The sequence below is a fragment of the Rhinolophus sinicus genome, linkage group LG11 (assembly GCF_036562045.2).
Source record: "Rhinolophus sinicus isolate RSC01 linkage group LG11, ASM3656204v1, whole genome shotgun sequence".
Taxonomy (NCBI): Eukaryota; Metazoa; Chordata; class Mammalia; order Chiroptera; family Rhinolophidae; genus Rhinolophus; species Rhinolophus sinicus.
The window spans coordinates 28,432,708-28,449,082 of record NC_133760.1 but is presented as its reverse complement, the minus strand read 5'-3'; the positions used below and the strand labels follow the sequence as shown (position 1 = coordinate 28,449,082).

General features: G+C 44.7%; 1 protein-coding gene across 1 annotated transcript in view; it reads left to right on the top strand.

Moving 5' to 3' along the window:
- ST3GAL2 (ST3 beta-galactoside alpha-2,3-sialyltransferase 2) overlaps positions 1-8,177 on the top strand; it is a 42,938-nt gene extending 34,761 nt beyond the window's left edge. Inside the window, exons 4-7 of the mRNA XM_019710237.2 lie at positions 2,701-2,880; positions 4,434-4,479; positions 4,766-4,885; positions 5,719-8,177. Coding sequence (XP_019565796.1) covers positions 2,701-2,880; positions 4,434-4,479; positions 4,766-4,885; positions 5,719-5,892 — 520 coding nt within the window. The 3' untranslated portion in view covers positions 5,893-8,177. The remainder of the gene's footprint in view (positions 1-2,700; positions 2,881-4,433; positions 4,480-4,765; positions 4,886-5,718) is intronic.
- The last annotated feature ends 8,198 nt before the right edge of the window (positions 8,178-16,375 follow it).

Here is a 16,375-nt window from a genome sequence, read left to right as displayed (position 1 = left end):
TTGCTCTGGGCTGCTGTCCCTTACCTTTATTTCACGAGGTTTAGATTATGTGGGGGCTCATTCATTCAACACACATTGGTGCCCAGCCTTGAGGACAGAAGGGTTGGGAGAACATTCATTCCAGACAGAGACACAGAGCAAGGAGCCTGGGGGTGAACAGGGACTAAGGGCGGACTTGTAACCTGAGCATGGGCTGCTGCTTTGCTCTGAACCTGTTTTCTGACTTCTCTAGACTTCGGGACAGGAAATGCTGCCCCACTCCTTGGTGGAAGAAGAGCCTTAAGAGTAAAGATACTGAAAATGCCCAGTTTTCACAAAGCATCTCTTAGATGAGCATTGCAGATAGACCAGGTTTCCCAGGAGGCAGAAGGAAGGGCTTTGTCTTAGAAACTGTTGCTGTCTCCATAGCAACACCAAGGCAGCAATACGTCTCAGGCTTTCCACATTCCTTGCAAAACCTTTCTCATGTTGAGAATGGTAGGAGATGGAGGAGGGAGGGGAATGCTAGGCCCCATCCAGGAACCCAGAACCACCTGAGATTCTCCCCATCCTCCAATTGCTGGCACCCAGAATGCAAGGGAGGCAAGCTAGGAGCTGGAGAGGGGCTTCTCTCCACCCAGATAGTGGCTGAGACTGGGGAGTGAAGCGTCCATCACTCCAGTGCAGCCCTGGAACACTTGAGAAGTCCAGGGAAATGCTCTAGATTGCCTGAAGCCCCTGCCTCCCTTGCCCTGCCACCTGCACCTCAGTGATGGCTGGAAGCTCCAGGGTAGAAGCACAACAGACAAAAAGGCTTGGCTGTTATGACACCTGGGCAGCACCTGGTCAGTCCACGCTTCAGACAGGAATTCACATGTGTTCCCTCACAGGGACCAGCCTAGGAGTTGTGGTATTTTAGAGTGGACCCCAGAATCGCTATGTGGAAGGGGTGACTCAGATGGTAATTGGCTGTCTGCTGACTTATAAGGCGTCTCATGGCGGTGGAGGTGACTCTTTGCTTATAGGCATCTCTTGGTTTGAAATCAGTGTGGGACTTCCCTTCCTGGAAGCAGGACTAATAATGTTAAGACCCCACTGGGAGGGCCAAGCCGAGTTACAGTGAAATGATGGCTCTCCCCACCTACCCCCATCCCCAGCTGCCTCCTCCTCCTATATGTTCTGAGCCAAATGGAGTTGAACTGGTCCATCCTTAGCTGGCCAACAGATACATCCGGAACTCCTAGAGCAGGGCCTGGCAGATCGTAGGCTTACCATAAAGGCATGAATGAATGAAAAGGACTAGGCAGCCAGACACCAAATTCTAAGCATGAATGCATGTCCACCCTGCCTGTGTCCTGGCCCCACGTGCTGCTTTGGTGGCTGGAGGCAACCAGGGACAGATAGAATTCTAGAATACTTTGCCCTTGAGACACAGGGACCCAGCTCATCCTCTATCCTGTTCTGCCCCTCTCGAGGGCTTGACTTCTCCAGAATTAATCAGAACCTCAAAGCAAAATCCTGTCTCCCAAAGCATGCCATGTTTCTTCCCTTTGTCTTAGAGCTCTGAAACATCTTTTTGGACCTCTTACTCCATTCATTCCCAATCTTTTGAAAATTGGTGCCTGCCCAGCAAGTGGGGGGACCTGAGGGAGGTAGAGACTCTGCAGCAGGGCTGACTGAAGGGCAGGAAACAGAGTGATGCTGGCTGATGGGTCTCAGAAGGGATGTTAGGAACGCTCTGGCTGCCCCGTCAGTGGCTGTCTGCAGAAGCCAACCTGGGGCAGCTACAGCTCTTCGATCTGCAGAACCAGCCTGGCCTCTTCATCTCGAGTGAGGTGAGGTTTAACTCGACGGTCCTCACAAGAGTGAACCTTGACCTCAGCACCTGCCCAGCCCAAGCCCCAAATGGCTTGAGTGTTACCAAACAAGTATTCCACTGCCTGCTACTTCCTTCTGTACTCCAGCAGCTGGAAAACACCGTCCCTCTTAAGCCTTTCTCCCCAGCCTGCTGTGTTCCTCACAGAGGTGAGGTGTTATTGAAGGAAAAAAAATAACCAAACAAATGTATACAATAAAAAAATTACCCTTTCCCAATCCCCAAGAGTAACTATTGTCAACAATTTTAATACTAGTACAGATTTTTTTCTATTTATATACTAAAGTATTTTTTATTTTATTTTTTACAAAAAATGGTATCACACTCTGTAGTTTTTTGGGGTTTTTTTCAGTGTTGATCTAACTTGAATTACACACTATGTAGTTTTAAGTTTTCCTTTTCTGTGTTGTAATTCCCTCCTGTTGCACACAATAGGTATTCAAGGAATATGTATTATAAGGAAAAGGTGGGTTACCGCACACGACTTGGTTTTTTTCACTGAATAGCTCTTGGACGTGTTTCTTACAGCACATGTAAATCTCCTGCATTCATTCTGATGGCTACATCGTTTTCCATTATTTGAATGGGCCAAACTGTATTAACTCCGTAGTTCTTTGTTTGATTCATTCTACTTTTCACTATTGTGATATTGCAGTGAATATCCGTGTACACGGTTTTGTACACTTACACAACCATTTTTATAGGCTGGATGTTTGGAAATGGAATTGCTGGGTCAAAGTGTACACCCATTTCTATTTTTGATGGCTAACACCAAATTGTCCTCTAAAAATCTTGTACCAGTTTCTGCGGCAATCTCTTCTCATGTCACCTTCTTGTCTCTGCAGGATGAATCAGGCGCCAACTGTGGGCTTTGAGCAGGATGTTGGCAGCCGAACCACCCACCATTTCATGTACCCAGAGAGTGCCAAGAACCTGCCCGCCAATGTCAGCTTTGTGTTGGTGCCTTTCAAGGCTCTGGACCTGCTGTGGATCGCCAGCGCCCTGTCCACAGGGCAGATCCGATTGTGAGCCACTCTGCTGACTGGGAGTGCAATATGGGTGACAGGACCACCTTGGGAGGAGTCTGCCTGGGGACTGGACCTTAAAATTCCTTTAATGAGTATTTTGGCCAAGAGGGGCTGGTAAGGAGGGAGACGGTAAGGAGGGCCCCAAATAGTATACTACCTGAGTCGGCCAGAGTGTGTTCTGTGTCACTTCCTGAATGGTGACAGCCAACATACTGGTTGGTGGTGGAAAGATAAGAAAAGGACAATCTGGTTTTGGTCTCCTTTCCAGGAGGTGGCTCCTGACTATGGGAGCGCTTCCTTCTGAGAACTTTCTTTGAGCAAAGTTGCCAGAGACGTCACAACTGGGAACCTCAGGAACCAAGTGTTTTATTAACAGCTTTATTGAGATGTAACTCGTATAACCATACAATTCACACATTTAAAGTGTACAATTCAGTGGCTTTTAGTCTATTCACAGAGTTGTGGAACCATCACCACAATCAATTTTAGAACACTTTCATGTTCTAAAGATGAAAATCTTTAAAGATAAAGATCTAAAGATACCCTTGCACACCTTAGCCATCACCCCACCTTCCAATCATAGGCAATCACTAATCAGCTGTCTCACCATGGTTTTTGTGTGTGTGGCAAAATGTATGTAACTTAAAATTTACCATTTTAATCATACAATTCAGTAGCATTAAGTACAGTCAGTCACATTGTTGTGCAGACATCACCACTACCCATAGTCAAAACATCATCTCAAATGGAAACTCTGTAGCCATTAAATAACAACTCCCCATTCCTTCCTTCTCTCAGCCCGATAACCACTATTCTGTCTCTGTGATTTGACTATTCTAGGTACTTCATGTAAGTGGAATCATACAGTTTGTCCTTTTACATCTGGCTTATTTCACTTAGCAAGTGTTTCAAGGTTCATCTATGTTGTAGCATGTGTCAGGATTTCATTCATTTTAAAGACTGAATGCTAAGTATTCCCCTGAATGGATACAGCACATTTTGTTTATTCATTCATCCATCAATGGACAACTGAGTTATTTCCACCTTTTGCCTGTTGTCCTCATGCATTTTTAAACACAGAAGTACAAGGTAGTTTCCTGACTTTATCTTATGTTGGGGAGACATAAAATTAGTGCTACAGAGTTTAAGTCCCACAGCTTCCCAGAAAAGGAAGTATAGATCATGAGTACCATGGCTAGCTAATAGGGAAGGAGGCATCTATGCTAAATGTGAGTAGTAGTGAGAGTCATTATGGACACAGGTAAGAGCACACACATGGTGGATTTGAGATGATCGGCTAACTCAAGCGGAGAGTTCATAGCAGAGAACTGTGGGAAGAAAAGTTGGCGCTGGCTTATGAAAGGCGCCAATGCTTGTCTAAAACATCCTTATTTTATCCTGAAGGACCTGGGGAGCCATTGAAGTTTTCTGAGTGAGATACTACAGGGATGTGGTATGGGTGAGCAGTCTGGAAGCAGACCTGAGTGGGAGGAAAGGCATCCCTGGGTTCCACGGAGCCATCTAAATGTTATTGTTTTGTTTGCTTGTAGCACCTATGCCCCAGTGAAGTCCTTTCTTCGAGTGGACAAAGAAAAGGTAAGCTTCCTCCTCCTCTCAACTTCAGCCCCACGTCAGTGGAAACAGTGGAGACCTGACTCCTGGTGTGCCGGGTCCAGTGGCTCAATTGTGCCCTAGTGCCCTTCCAGAACCTTCAGACTCCCCATCTGCTGATATGCCTGACCTCCACAGAGGCTGCAGGAACCAGGGAACACGATGAACAGGCCCACTAGTAAGCATGGTGGAGCTGGCAGAAGCTGCTCAGAGCCTCGCCTGTCTCAGCCCCAAAAGCCCCTCATGTGCCTGTTAAATTTTCTCCTCCTAGGTCCAGATCTATAACCCAGCCTTCTTCAAGTACATCCATGACAGATGGACAGAGCATCACGGGCGGTACCCTTCCACAGGGATGCTGGTGCTCTTCTTTGCCCTGCACGTGTGTGATGAGGTAGGTAGCCAAATCGGGGGGTAAAATAGTGGGACCCATGGGACAGAGGGAAAGCAACCCTTCTTTGGGCTTAGCACTGCCTGAAGAGGAATGTGCTTTTGTAGGCAGCAACCAAGTGGCTTTGATTCCCCCCATTTCTAGGCCATAAAGTATAGATCTACATTTCCCAAACTTACTACTTTTATGATTTACCAAATCGAAAATCACTTCATTGAAGTTATTTATTTAAAAAGGAAGTAGAATACTACTACCATTAATTGATATTACTTACCATAAAGAAAAAATAACCAAAAGCAAACAGAATGGAAACAAGTTTCAGCAGGATGGTTGTCTCCCACCAGGCCTACCCTTGTGTATTAAAAATGGAGGTTAGCCATTCAAGGAGCCGCATCGGGCTAGCCAGCAGTTACTGTGCTGTATGCACTTCAGTGCTCACGCCCACCACACCCACTTTTGCCAGTAAATTCTTCAGCGTATGGTATTGACCAGCTTTCAAATGAAACTACTCCATTTAAAAAAAAAGAAAGTTTTTTAGTAGAGGTAGGACTAGCCCTAAACTGGGACGTTTTTCTCGATGCAATCAAACGGATGGAAAGAAAACTGAAAGGGAGCAGCAGCCTCCCTCTGTGAGCCAGTGTCCTTAGCATCAGGCCTGGGTGTCCCCTGCCTTCCTGTGCCGCCCGCGCTCTGGGAATGGATTAGCTGCCGGCCTCCCGGGCTGTGGTCAGGTCGCTGCGGCTCCTTTCTCCTCCCACACCACGACCCGAGGCTCCCCCGCGATCTGTTTTCCACTGTCCCCGACGTGGGGTGACCTGTGCCGCCCTCCCCTGCAGGTGAACGTGTACGGGTTCGGGGCCGACAGCCGGGGCAACTGGCACCACTACTGGGAGAATAACCGGTACGCGGGTGAGTTCCGGAAGACCGGCGTGCACGACGCCGACTTCGAGGCCCACATCATCGACATGCTGGCCAAGGCCAGCAAGATCGAGGTCTATCGAGGCAACTGAGCCAGGTGTGGCGAAGACTCTTCCGCCTTGCCGCGCGGCGCCAGCGCAAGGTCCCGGCCGGGACTCGAGGCCAGCCCCAGCGCGGTGGCCTAGGCGTGGGCGGGGTGCCAGGAATGGGGCGTCTCCACGCGATTCCGAGCGACGCCGGGCGGTGGACTGGACCAATCATGCTGCAGCCCAGCGAGCGCCGGCTCCTCCCTGCCAATCACAAGATTCTGGGTGCCTGGCACCAATCAACGCTGCAGTCGGGCGGAGCCTCTTTTTATCAACCTATTATGCGACTCAGCTCCTGAGGCAACGTCTGGCGCTGGGCCCCGTCTCCTCCAATCAATGGCCTTCAGAGGCGGGCCAGCGAGCGCTCAATCCCCTGACCCCTATGCTTTTGGGTAGGATTTTATTTCATGCTTTTTAAGTAGAGGTTGCTTCTGTCCTGAAAGAAGTACTTTCCTCAGGCTCGGTCGGAGCTGTCGCAGTCGCTTGCGGACCTGACCCTGCCGGGGGCGCCGAAAAACAGGGGAGGGCCGGGGCAGCGGCAGTTTGGCTTCCCTTCCCCGGGCGTCCGTCGTGACCTCCGAGTGGTCGAGGGACGACCCAGGTGGTTTCCAGGGAGCGCGCTTTCAACCTGTAGGAAAGGCCGGAGCCCTCCCAGACCGCTCCATGCCTCCGAGGGAATTCTAGACCCCACATTTCCTTTATCGGTCAGGCCCAGATGGGTGTCAACCCACCAAAGAAATGCAGTGAGAATCCAGAGGGCGCGTGGGTCCCTTCCTCCTTACCCACTTTGGGCCACCCTATGGAATGGCCTTTCTGACCAGGGCATTTAGTGTCTCACCAGAAAACGAATTATGTTACCCCTTGCTTGGGGGTGAAATTCGCCTAGGGCCTAACTCTGGAACATAGACAGGTGTAAGGAACGGGGCAAGGGACAAGGAAGCCCCGTCACATCAAATGTAAGGTGCTTTTCGCTCACGTGTTCACTTGGCCCCTATTGTTTGCCACACTTGTTTCAGTCTGTCCTTAGGCCCTGGGCCTCCTCACCAGCGTACTTGTTGCTCTGGAAAATAATCAAAACTTGCCCTGGGATTGATTGGGGCAGTGCTGCTTTCTCTCTCTCTCTCTCTCTCTCTCTCTCTCTCTCTCTCTCTCTCTCACACACACACACACACACACACACACACACACACACACGACTGGCTGGCTGGCTCTAGGGAGAGGGAGCAACACGTGGGCAGGAAGGCTGGAGATGGGAAGTCCAGCTGCCTGGTGCGTGCATCTTTTTCCTTCACCCATCACCCCAAGGAAGAGTCGGAAACCTCTTGCTTGGGGCTAGGATTTGCTTTGGGCTCATAATTTAGTTAACCTGACGTTACCAGGTTTGGCTGACCAACAAAGATTCTTTTAAAATTCTAAGCTGGCCATGGAAATAGCGGCGAACCTGGCTAGGGAGGAGTAGACTTGCCCCCTGCATGCCTCCTCCGCTGCCCCATGCTCACCTCCCTCCTTGCTCTAACTCACTTTCTATTCCCAGCTCTGGAAAAGGCTGGGAAGCTAACAACCAGAGGTTACCAACTGGAAGCTACTTGCATGACTGAACCCAGCTTATCCCTAGAGGAAGCTGCTGATGGTATTCTCACCCTTCAAGGTTAGGGAAGTTTAGGAGAGGGGAAAGGGCTTCTGTGAAGCTTCCAAACCACTAAAAAGACCCCCCTACCCAACAGTGACGAACACAAATGCCACCTTTTTTCTTAGTGAGTTGATACCACCAAGCAGCCCCCCGGCCACTGGTGTAGTTCCTGCAGCTGGCTGGGGAAACAGTAACCAGGACGATTATAGAGGAGGGTCAAGACAAGGCAGTGGGCACCCCAAAAGTTAATTTATTGAGAACTTAGCTTGAGTCTGTTCCTAATTACAAAAGTAGGCAGAGTAAAGAATGGGGGTGGATTTGGGGGGCCTTTAGTGGAATGCTTCTCTCAGGGTCCCCCACACACCCTTTTCGAGAGCCAAGGCACCAGCCATTCATGCCGGTCTCATCTCATTGCTTCCTGAAAAGCTGTTTTGAGTGTTTAGAAGATGAAAAAACAATGCAATTATGCCAAACAGTATTGAGCAGAATAATTTATTTCTTTTTTGTTCCTTTTGTTTAAAACATTAATAAATCGCCAGTCTGGAAGAGGGGGGTCCCAGCATCCAGCCCAGATCTCCTTTTCTGCAATAGTTATTTAAACAAACGTTTTTTATTTTCTTCCCTTTCTTTCTGAATTAAAAAGAACAAAAAAACTGTATAATCCTTTGTCTGTTTTGAAATGTATCAATGGGAAGCCGTCAATAAGCAATCGCTGAGAATGTTGGGGAATGTATGAAGGGGGGAGGGAATGACTCCAGACACCCTCCCCTTACACATGAGGCTTCCCAACCCTGGACCACCAGCTGTGCCCTCCAGAAGGGTGATCCTTCACCTCTATCCTTCAGAACACCCAACTGGATCAGCAGGGCAGGGACTGTCTACTGCTGCGGCCAGCATAGCATGTAGATCCAGAGGGCACCAGGATGGGGATTTTCCCCTTCTATTTCCAGGTTCTGTGGAAATCATGATGCCATAGGTGTGGGTGGCAGGAAATCGACAGCATGATAGGAGCAGGTGCGATGGGTGTCTGAGGCATCTACCCATGCTGTTTCATTGGGCCATCTGGACCCACTTGAGCCTACGTACATTATTCAGTGGAACACCACTGAATTGATTTTAGTTCGGCAATTGGGTAATATGGATCTTACATTGGACCACTTGCAGTCCAGTCACTCGGTGTCCCACGATTCAGTTTCTGCCAATGCCCAAGAGTTGCTTTTCAAATGGAGACTACTTTTTGGTGGAGAACATTGGTCTTTATCTAAACCTTAGAACTCTGGGCTGTAATTCTCCTAACTTGGAGTTGTCAGAGATTCCATATGTCTCTCTCTGCCAGACACTCCAATAGCATTTGGTTGGCTGAGTCATAAGGCCCAGTGGCAGGCAAACACATCCTGGACTGCTAAGAACCATTTATTGTTCAGGTCCCCTATTCAAAGTGGGCTGCCTTACATGCCATCATAATTGGTTGCATCAGCATTCCCGAATGTACCTGTTGCCCCCAGAATCAAGAGTTCCACCAAATAGTGTGTCTTTTTTTCTTTTCCATGTTGGCCAAGGACTGTGTTGCTTTGATCCAGCAAAGATGCCACATCTGGAACCACAGGTTGGCATTAACACTTGATCACATTTGCAATAAACTGTCATTCTCCATGACTCAGATGGTGAGTAAATGGGATGAGAAAGTTTGCACAACTCAAGTTTGATGGCAGCACCATCTGCAAATCCAGTGGGGATGTGGTATTGACTTGACTTACTATCTTATAGAGAGTCCCAGGGACTTCTATTTGGCCCATCCCCTCATAATCACCTTCACCCCATGGGTTAGTTTGCCAATATGGGGATTTTGCCACATAATAAAATCTCTCTTCCCTTTGGGACTGAGGAAGTTACCTTAAAATGGGTCTGTGGTGTCATTAGACCTCCCATTAAATGGACTTTGACTAGAGCTCCAGCTATCATTTGACATAATAAGCTCACTCTAACGAATGGACCACACTGGCATTTGGGTCTCAGAGCCAGTATCTGGTAACTCCTGAAGGTCTTGGTATTTCCTCTTCCCCAGTGCACTGTCACTCCGGGAAGTAGGTCCCTCTGGAACAGCTTGGGGGAAGAGTCACATCTGAGCTATATCAGAAGGTTGCTCCTGACAGATCCTGGAATTCTCTTGAAACAGAAGCTTCAGGTGTGTGACCTGAATTACATCTGGGAACTGGATAAGAAGCTGTGAATCCCCATCACTGTGACTCAGGTTTCTTCTCAGCACTCCTAGAATTTTCCCTCCAATATACATCAAGTAATTTAGTAGGCTGCCCAGCACCTATTTCATTTATAGGGACCCTACTGGTCAATTAATTATTGTCCCAAGTCGTCATAGGTCAAAGCTCTTACTTACCATACTGTGTTTTGTTGTGGTAAATGTGCCTACCTATCTCAGGTAGTTCGGCACGTCTTTCTGGCCTTTATCATACTGGAATCCCATTCTCTGACTTTCAGATGACAGACACCAGAATTCTTCAAAGATGTTGGTTTCCCAATCAGTAATGCATTTTTTAAATTAATTTTTTAAACCATTTTTGTTGTGATATATAATACATATACAGAAAAGAGCATAAAAATAAATGTACAAAAATATATAACTTAATGAATTACTATTTTTTAAAGGCTCCATAATAGAAATTTACTTGGCAAGGCAAAGATAGAATATTATATATAACCGATATAGACAGGATTATATATATATATATATATATATATATATATATATATATATATATATATATATAATTACTGTGGTAAAGGAAAACAATTTCCACTGCCATTTGGATACCAAAAGGAATTGAAGAAAAGGAGAAGAGGCGGTTGAACATGTTATGTGAAAGAATTAGAAAAGCTGGAATTTTATTTTTCCAGCTTTACTGAGACATAATTGACATAACATTGCGTAAGTATATAAGATGTACAATGTAGTGATTTTATATGTGTATATATTGCAAGAGAATTATCATAATAAGGTTAGTTAACATATCCATAACCTCATATAGTTAAATTTCTGTGTGTGTGGTGAGAACTTCCTAAAATCTACTGTCTTGGCAACTTTCAAATATATGATAAAATATTAAGTATAGTCACCATGCTATAGATTATGTCCCCAGGACTTATTTATTAGGTTGCTGCAAAAGTAATTGTGGCTTAAAAGGTTAAAAATAATTGCAAAGTCCACAATTACTTTTGCACTAACTTAATATGTATTTTACAACAGGAGGTTTGTACCTTTTGACCACCTTCACCCATTTCCCCACCCCTCCAATCCCCCTGCCCCTGGCAGCCACCAATCTGCTCTGTTTCTATGGATTTGTTTTTTTTTAAGATTCCACATATAAGTGAGATCATACAGCATTTGTCTTTCTCTGACTTATTTCATTAGCATAATACCCTTAAGTTCCATCCATGTTGTCCCAAATGGCAGGATTTCTTTTTTTCATGGCCGAATAATATTCGTGTGTGTGTGTGTGTGTGACATTTTCTTTATTCACTCACTCACTCATGGACACTTTGGTTGTTTCCATGTCTTCGCTATTATAAATAATGCTACAGTAAACATGGGCATGCAGATCTCTTTGAGACAGTGATTTCTTTTCCTTCAGATATGTACCCAGAAATAGAATTGTTGGATCATATGGTAGTTCTTTATTCACATGCAAAAGAATGAAACTGCACCGCTATTTTACATTACTCATAAAAATTAACTCCAAATTGATTAAAGATGTAAATGTAAGACCTGAAACCACAAAACTCCTAGAAGAAAACACAGGGAAAAAGCCCCTTGGCATTAGTCTGGCAATGATTTTATGGCTATGATACCTAAAGCACAAGCAACAAAAGCAAAATAAACAAGTGGGATTACATCAAACTAAAAAGCTGCACAGCAAAAGAAACAATCAACAAAATGAAAAGGCAACTTATGGAATGAGAGAAAATATTTGCAATACACATATCTGATAAGGGGTTAATATCCAAAATATATAAGGAACTCCTACAACTCAATTGCAAAAAAAAAAAAAATCCAATTTTAAAATGGGCAGAGGATCCAAATAGACATTTTTCCAAAGAAGATATTCAGATGGCCAACAAGTACATTAAAAAGTGCTCAACATCACTAATCATCAAGGAAATGCAAATCAAAACCACAATACTACCTCACACTTGTTAGGATGGCTATTATCAAAAAGACCAGAACTAACAAGTGCAGGTGAGAATGTGGAGGAATGCAAATTGGTACTACCCTATAGAAAACAGTATAGAGTTTCCTTAATGAATTATTTTAAGATGAGCATTCATGTAACCACCACTCAGGTTGTGCAAAAAGCCCAGTAGCCTCCCCCCTCCGTCTTTCTTGCCTAACCCTTCTTCCCCTGAAGGTAACCTCTATCCTGATTTTTCATATTCACTTGAGCCTATTTCTGGATACTCTATTCTGTTTCAATAGTCTGATTGCGTAGACCCAAGTTCATTTAGAAATTGAGTTTATAATAAAGACCTCTCGAATCGCTTAGGAAAAGATGGATGTTTAAATAAGTTTTATGGGATAATTAGATAACAATTTGGAAAAGGATAAAATTAGATGCATTCGTTAAACCATTCACCAAAATGCCAAATGAATCATGAATCAGAACTAAATGTAAAAAATCCTAAAAGTGGTAGCTCTTTGATATAGTCAAACAAATCAAGTATATCAGCTTTGCAGTTGGTTTTTGGACTTGAACTTTTTTCATCTATAGTTGCCCATGTTGCTAAAATGTGAGTTTTTTTCACCCATTTTTTTGTGTGTGTTCCAAATATTTTGTTAAATTCTTCTACTGATGTAATTGCTCCCATTTTATTTGTGTGAATTTATACCTCTTTCATTCCTTCCTTATAACTTTGGTGAGGTCATGGAAAGTTAGGTAAGTGTGATGTTTAATCATTGCTTAGAATAATTTTCTTCTTTGATTTCTGTCTCCAGAGTTGGTTTTTTTGTGGTTGCTTACTTAACCTTTCTCTATCATGATGAAGGCTTTTTAAATAACTGGTAGTTGAACAGTTCTCTCTTCTAAAATAGTGAATCAAGAAACTGCTTGAGAATTTTGTGTACATGGATGGGATGGGGCTTACCTACCACCTGCATTGGCATTAGGGTGGCTGGACAGCATTCCATGGCGGGTGGGGTGGGGAGTAACAAAAAGCTAGGTTATATTGCAGTAATAAAAAAGCTCCCAGTGGCTTAAAACAACAAAGTTTATTTCTCACTCAAGCCACATTTCCATCATGGGGCTCTAAGCATCATGGTCCCTCAGGGACTCAGGTGGACCGTGGCGCCTTCTGTGGTGGGTCTGTGCTCTCAAGAGCAGGAAAAGAGAATCTGGTGAGCCACGCGCTGGCTCTTACAGCTTCTGTCAAGAAATTCACATTTCTTGATGCCAAAGAAATCCCGTGGCTATGCCTCAGTCTGGCAGGGATGTGTAAACCTCCTCTGGGAGAGGCACCATATTGGGGTGAGCAGTAACAGTCTACAATACAGAGGGTTCTTTGGAGAGAAATGCTTGGATTTATAGCCTGGACAGGCGTGAGTGCATACACACCTGGCTGGCATACTGGATAGATGCCAGCGGAAGGGAAGGAAGTGATGAAATATTGTACCCATCACAGGAACAGCTATGGATTACCATTCAGCAGGCAAGGAACTGCTTCCTGCGACGTGTTTGGCAAGGTAAGAAAACATCCTTCCTAGCTAGGTGGAGGGAAGGGTAAAATACTAAAACTATATTTTGAAAAAATCAAATTATTGCTTCCTGAGTGTGAATTAGGAATCAATGCTGCTATTCACTACCCTTCCAGAAAAACCTTAGCTTCTGCAGCAAGTCTATGCCTGGGTGACAACCTACACAAATGCAAGAAAATTTCCCTTCCCCCCATGCTTGCTATACTGTGGGTATCAGGACCAGCCTGTTCTTCTGAGAATATAGAGTTCCCACCTTTCATCTAACCACTGTTTCTGCTCCTGAGAATAATACAGGCTCTTTCTGGCAGCAGGACTTCTCTCTAGGGAGAAGGCTTGGTGAAGTAGAAAGAACATACGGTGTCTGCACTCAGAGGGATCTGCGTTCAATCCTTCCTTTACTATAAAATAATGTCTTAAAATTAAGTAATACATAATCATTACAAAAATAATTCAAACAATTCATAAGAATATAAAGTAAATCATGGAAGGCCTTCCTGCAATATTTCTTTTGTATCTATGATTTGTCATGAAACGTATAAAGGGACCCATTAAAAGGAAAGAGATCCCAGTGCACTCCCCCGCCCCCGGACTGATGTTCAGTGTCCCGGGCTGCATCTCCACCGCTCTCACTGTGAATCCCTGTCTCCATGAAACACTAAAGACCACTCAAGGAAAGGGTCTGGAATCTAAGCCTTCTTTGCTATAAATGAAATAACTCAACTATAGGATTTTTTTACTTAAAAGATTTTTTAAAATATCAGTCACCTTAACCAAATGATCAAGGTTTTAACATCACCAGTCTAGACATATATAAATACATGATTGAATAAATTAATACATGGGAAGTGACAAATTTCCCACGCAGAAGAATTCCAAATAACTTACGTAGCTACTCTGCCCTCCAGGAGGGAGAGCACAGATCTCCACTCCTTAGATGTGCACTGTGCATAGTAACCTCCTTCCAAAGAGCAGAGTAGTGTGAAGGGGCGGGGGAGAGTAACTTTACAGTGGAGAAACCTGACAAACACCCCTCAGCCAGGCTTTTAAGGTTGACATCAGTGACCTTGATAACACTGATGTCATGTTGGTAGTATGTGCCTTTGACTTGTGATGAAAATGAAAGTTTACTCCTGTGGTTTTCCTGCCAAAACCCTATAATCTCAGTCTAATCATGAGAAAAACATCAGACAAATTCCAGTAGAGAATCCCACAAAAAACCCAAACCTGGCTCCTCAAAACTGTCAATGTCATCAATGACCAGGAAAGTCTGAAAACTGTCACAGCTAAGAGGAACCTAAGGAGCTATGACGACTACATGTAATATGGTGTCCTGGATGCGACCCTGGAACAGAAAGACACTAGGGGAAAACGGAGGAAATCTGAATAATTAATATGGCTCATTAATTATAATAAATACATCACACTAATAATAGGGGAAACTGGGTGTGGGAGTGGGGGCATATATAGGACCCCTCTGCACTATCTTCTCAATTTTTCTGTACATTTAAAACTCTTCTAAAAAATAAAGTCTATAAAATATGTTTTAAATGGAGGGAGTCAGGGAGGAGTGTCCAGTAGAGCCAGCCTATCACGAACATCCATTTTCGACTTCATTAGAGCAAGAAAGTTTGATTATCTGAATCTACTGAAACTTAGGTTGTTTTTATTCTTGTTCTTAAATCAAGAGTATAATTAGGATTTAAATCTAGAATTCCTATTTATTTTTATTTCAATGACCTTTCTCATTTCTAAAATTTCTAATCTTGTTTTATTTCTGCTCAATGATATGCTGGTAAACTGTCTCTCTGAAAACAAAAAACTAATTTGTAGTTCATTTCTGTGGTGTAAATACTCCCAGCATGGCCAGCTTCAAGCTACCCACGATTTAACTCTTGTGAGTTTCAGCACGCCACTACTTTTGTCTAAAAATTTCTTTTTTAGTGAAATGTAATTATTTTTCTCTTTGAGCATCCAAACATACATAAAGTCTCTTAACAGGCCATTCCATAAAACTAATTTTATCTGAGGTAAATTTGTTTTGATAATTTGCAGTCTTTCTTACTGTTAAGAGTTCTTCTCCCCACAATCCACATATGGGTTTAGCAGTTGGCTCCATCCAGCTCCCCGCCCCTTTGGCCCTTATTCTAGAACGAGGGCTGCTGACATTTTGTGATTCCGGGGGTATCGCAGATCAGGCAGGCAAAAGCAACAGAACTGTGTCAGTTACTGGCGGTGGTGGTAGGGTTTCCAAGTCCCCCCACTGCCTTTGCCTTTCTGGGCATGAGTCTTAACAAAAGTCTCATGTCCAGTCAGGGTGCAGGCAAAAGTTCAGTCTAACTCCGCCCCAGCAGCAAGCCGGGCTTTGGTTTGGTCTTGTGTACAGCATTTCCAGTCCCCTCTACTCCACAGGCCCTAACAGCCTGTAGCTACTCCATTTCTGGACTGGAGGCCAATAAGCTTTTGGCTTCAGACGAGCTTTACCACTTTGTATTTTTGACCCATTGCTAGTTCATAGAAATATTCGTCTTGTTTTTGGGTCAGGCGGTGTGTTTTTTGTTTTATAGTTTTGTTTTCCATATCGCTGTTGTTTTCAGGTCCGAGTGGGCATCACTTAATGGAGTGCTGGCTCTCTACTGCATCTACTCCATCTACTGCGCCTCCTCCGTCTCCCCTCCACCTCTTCCCATGCCCTGCCTTTCTCCTTTAGGGACATCCACCTCACACTGCCTCCCTCTTCCCCCACTTCACCCAGTCCCCTGCCTTTCTGGAACCTTGCTCCCCTCTCAGCCCCAGCCTTTCTTCTCAGAACCCCTTCCCCCACATCCAGCTGTGGGTTGCACCTGCCCTCACACATACACCTGCACAGCCCCTCTCTCCTGTACCTGGCTTCACCCTCACAGACACTCAGTCTTGCACTTTCACTCCCATCTGCTCCCATCTTGACCCTTTGTATCTTCCCATTCACTCACCATGGCTCAGGCCCAAATACCCACAGGCCTGCCACCACTCACCTTCTCAGGTAACCATAATCACTCATAGCCAATAGACAGGACAAAATATTTTAAGACCTACAAGAATTTAGAAAATTTACAGTCCAA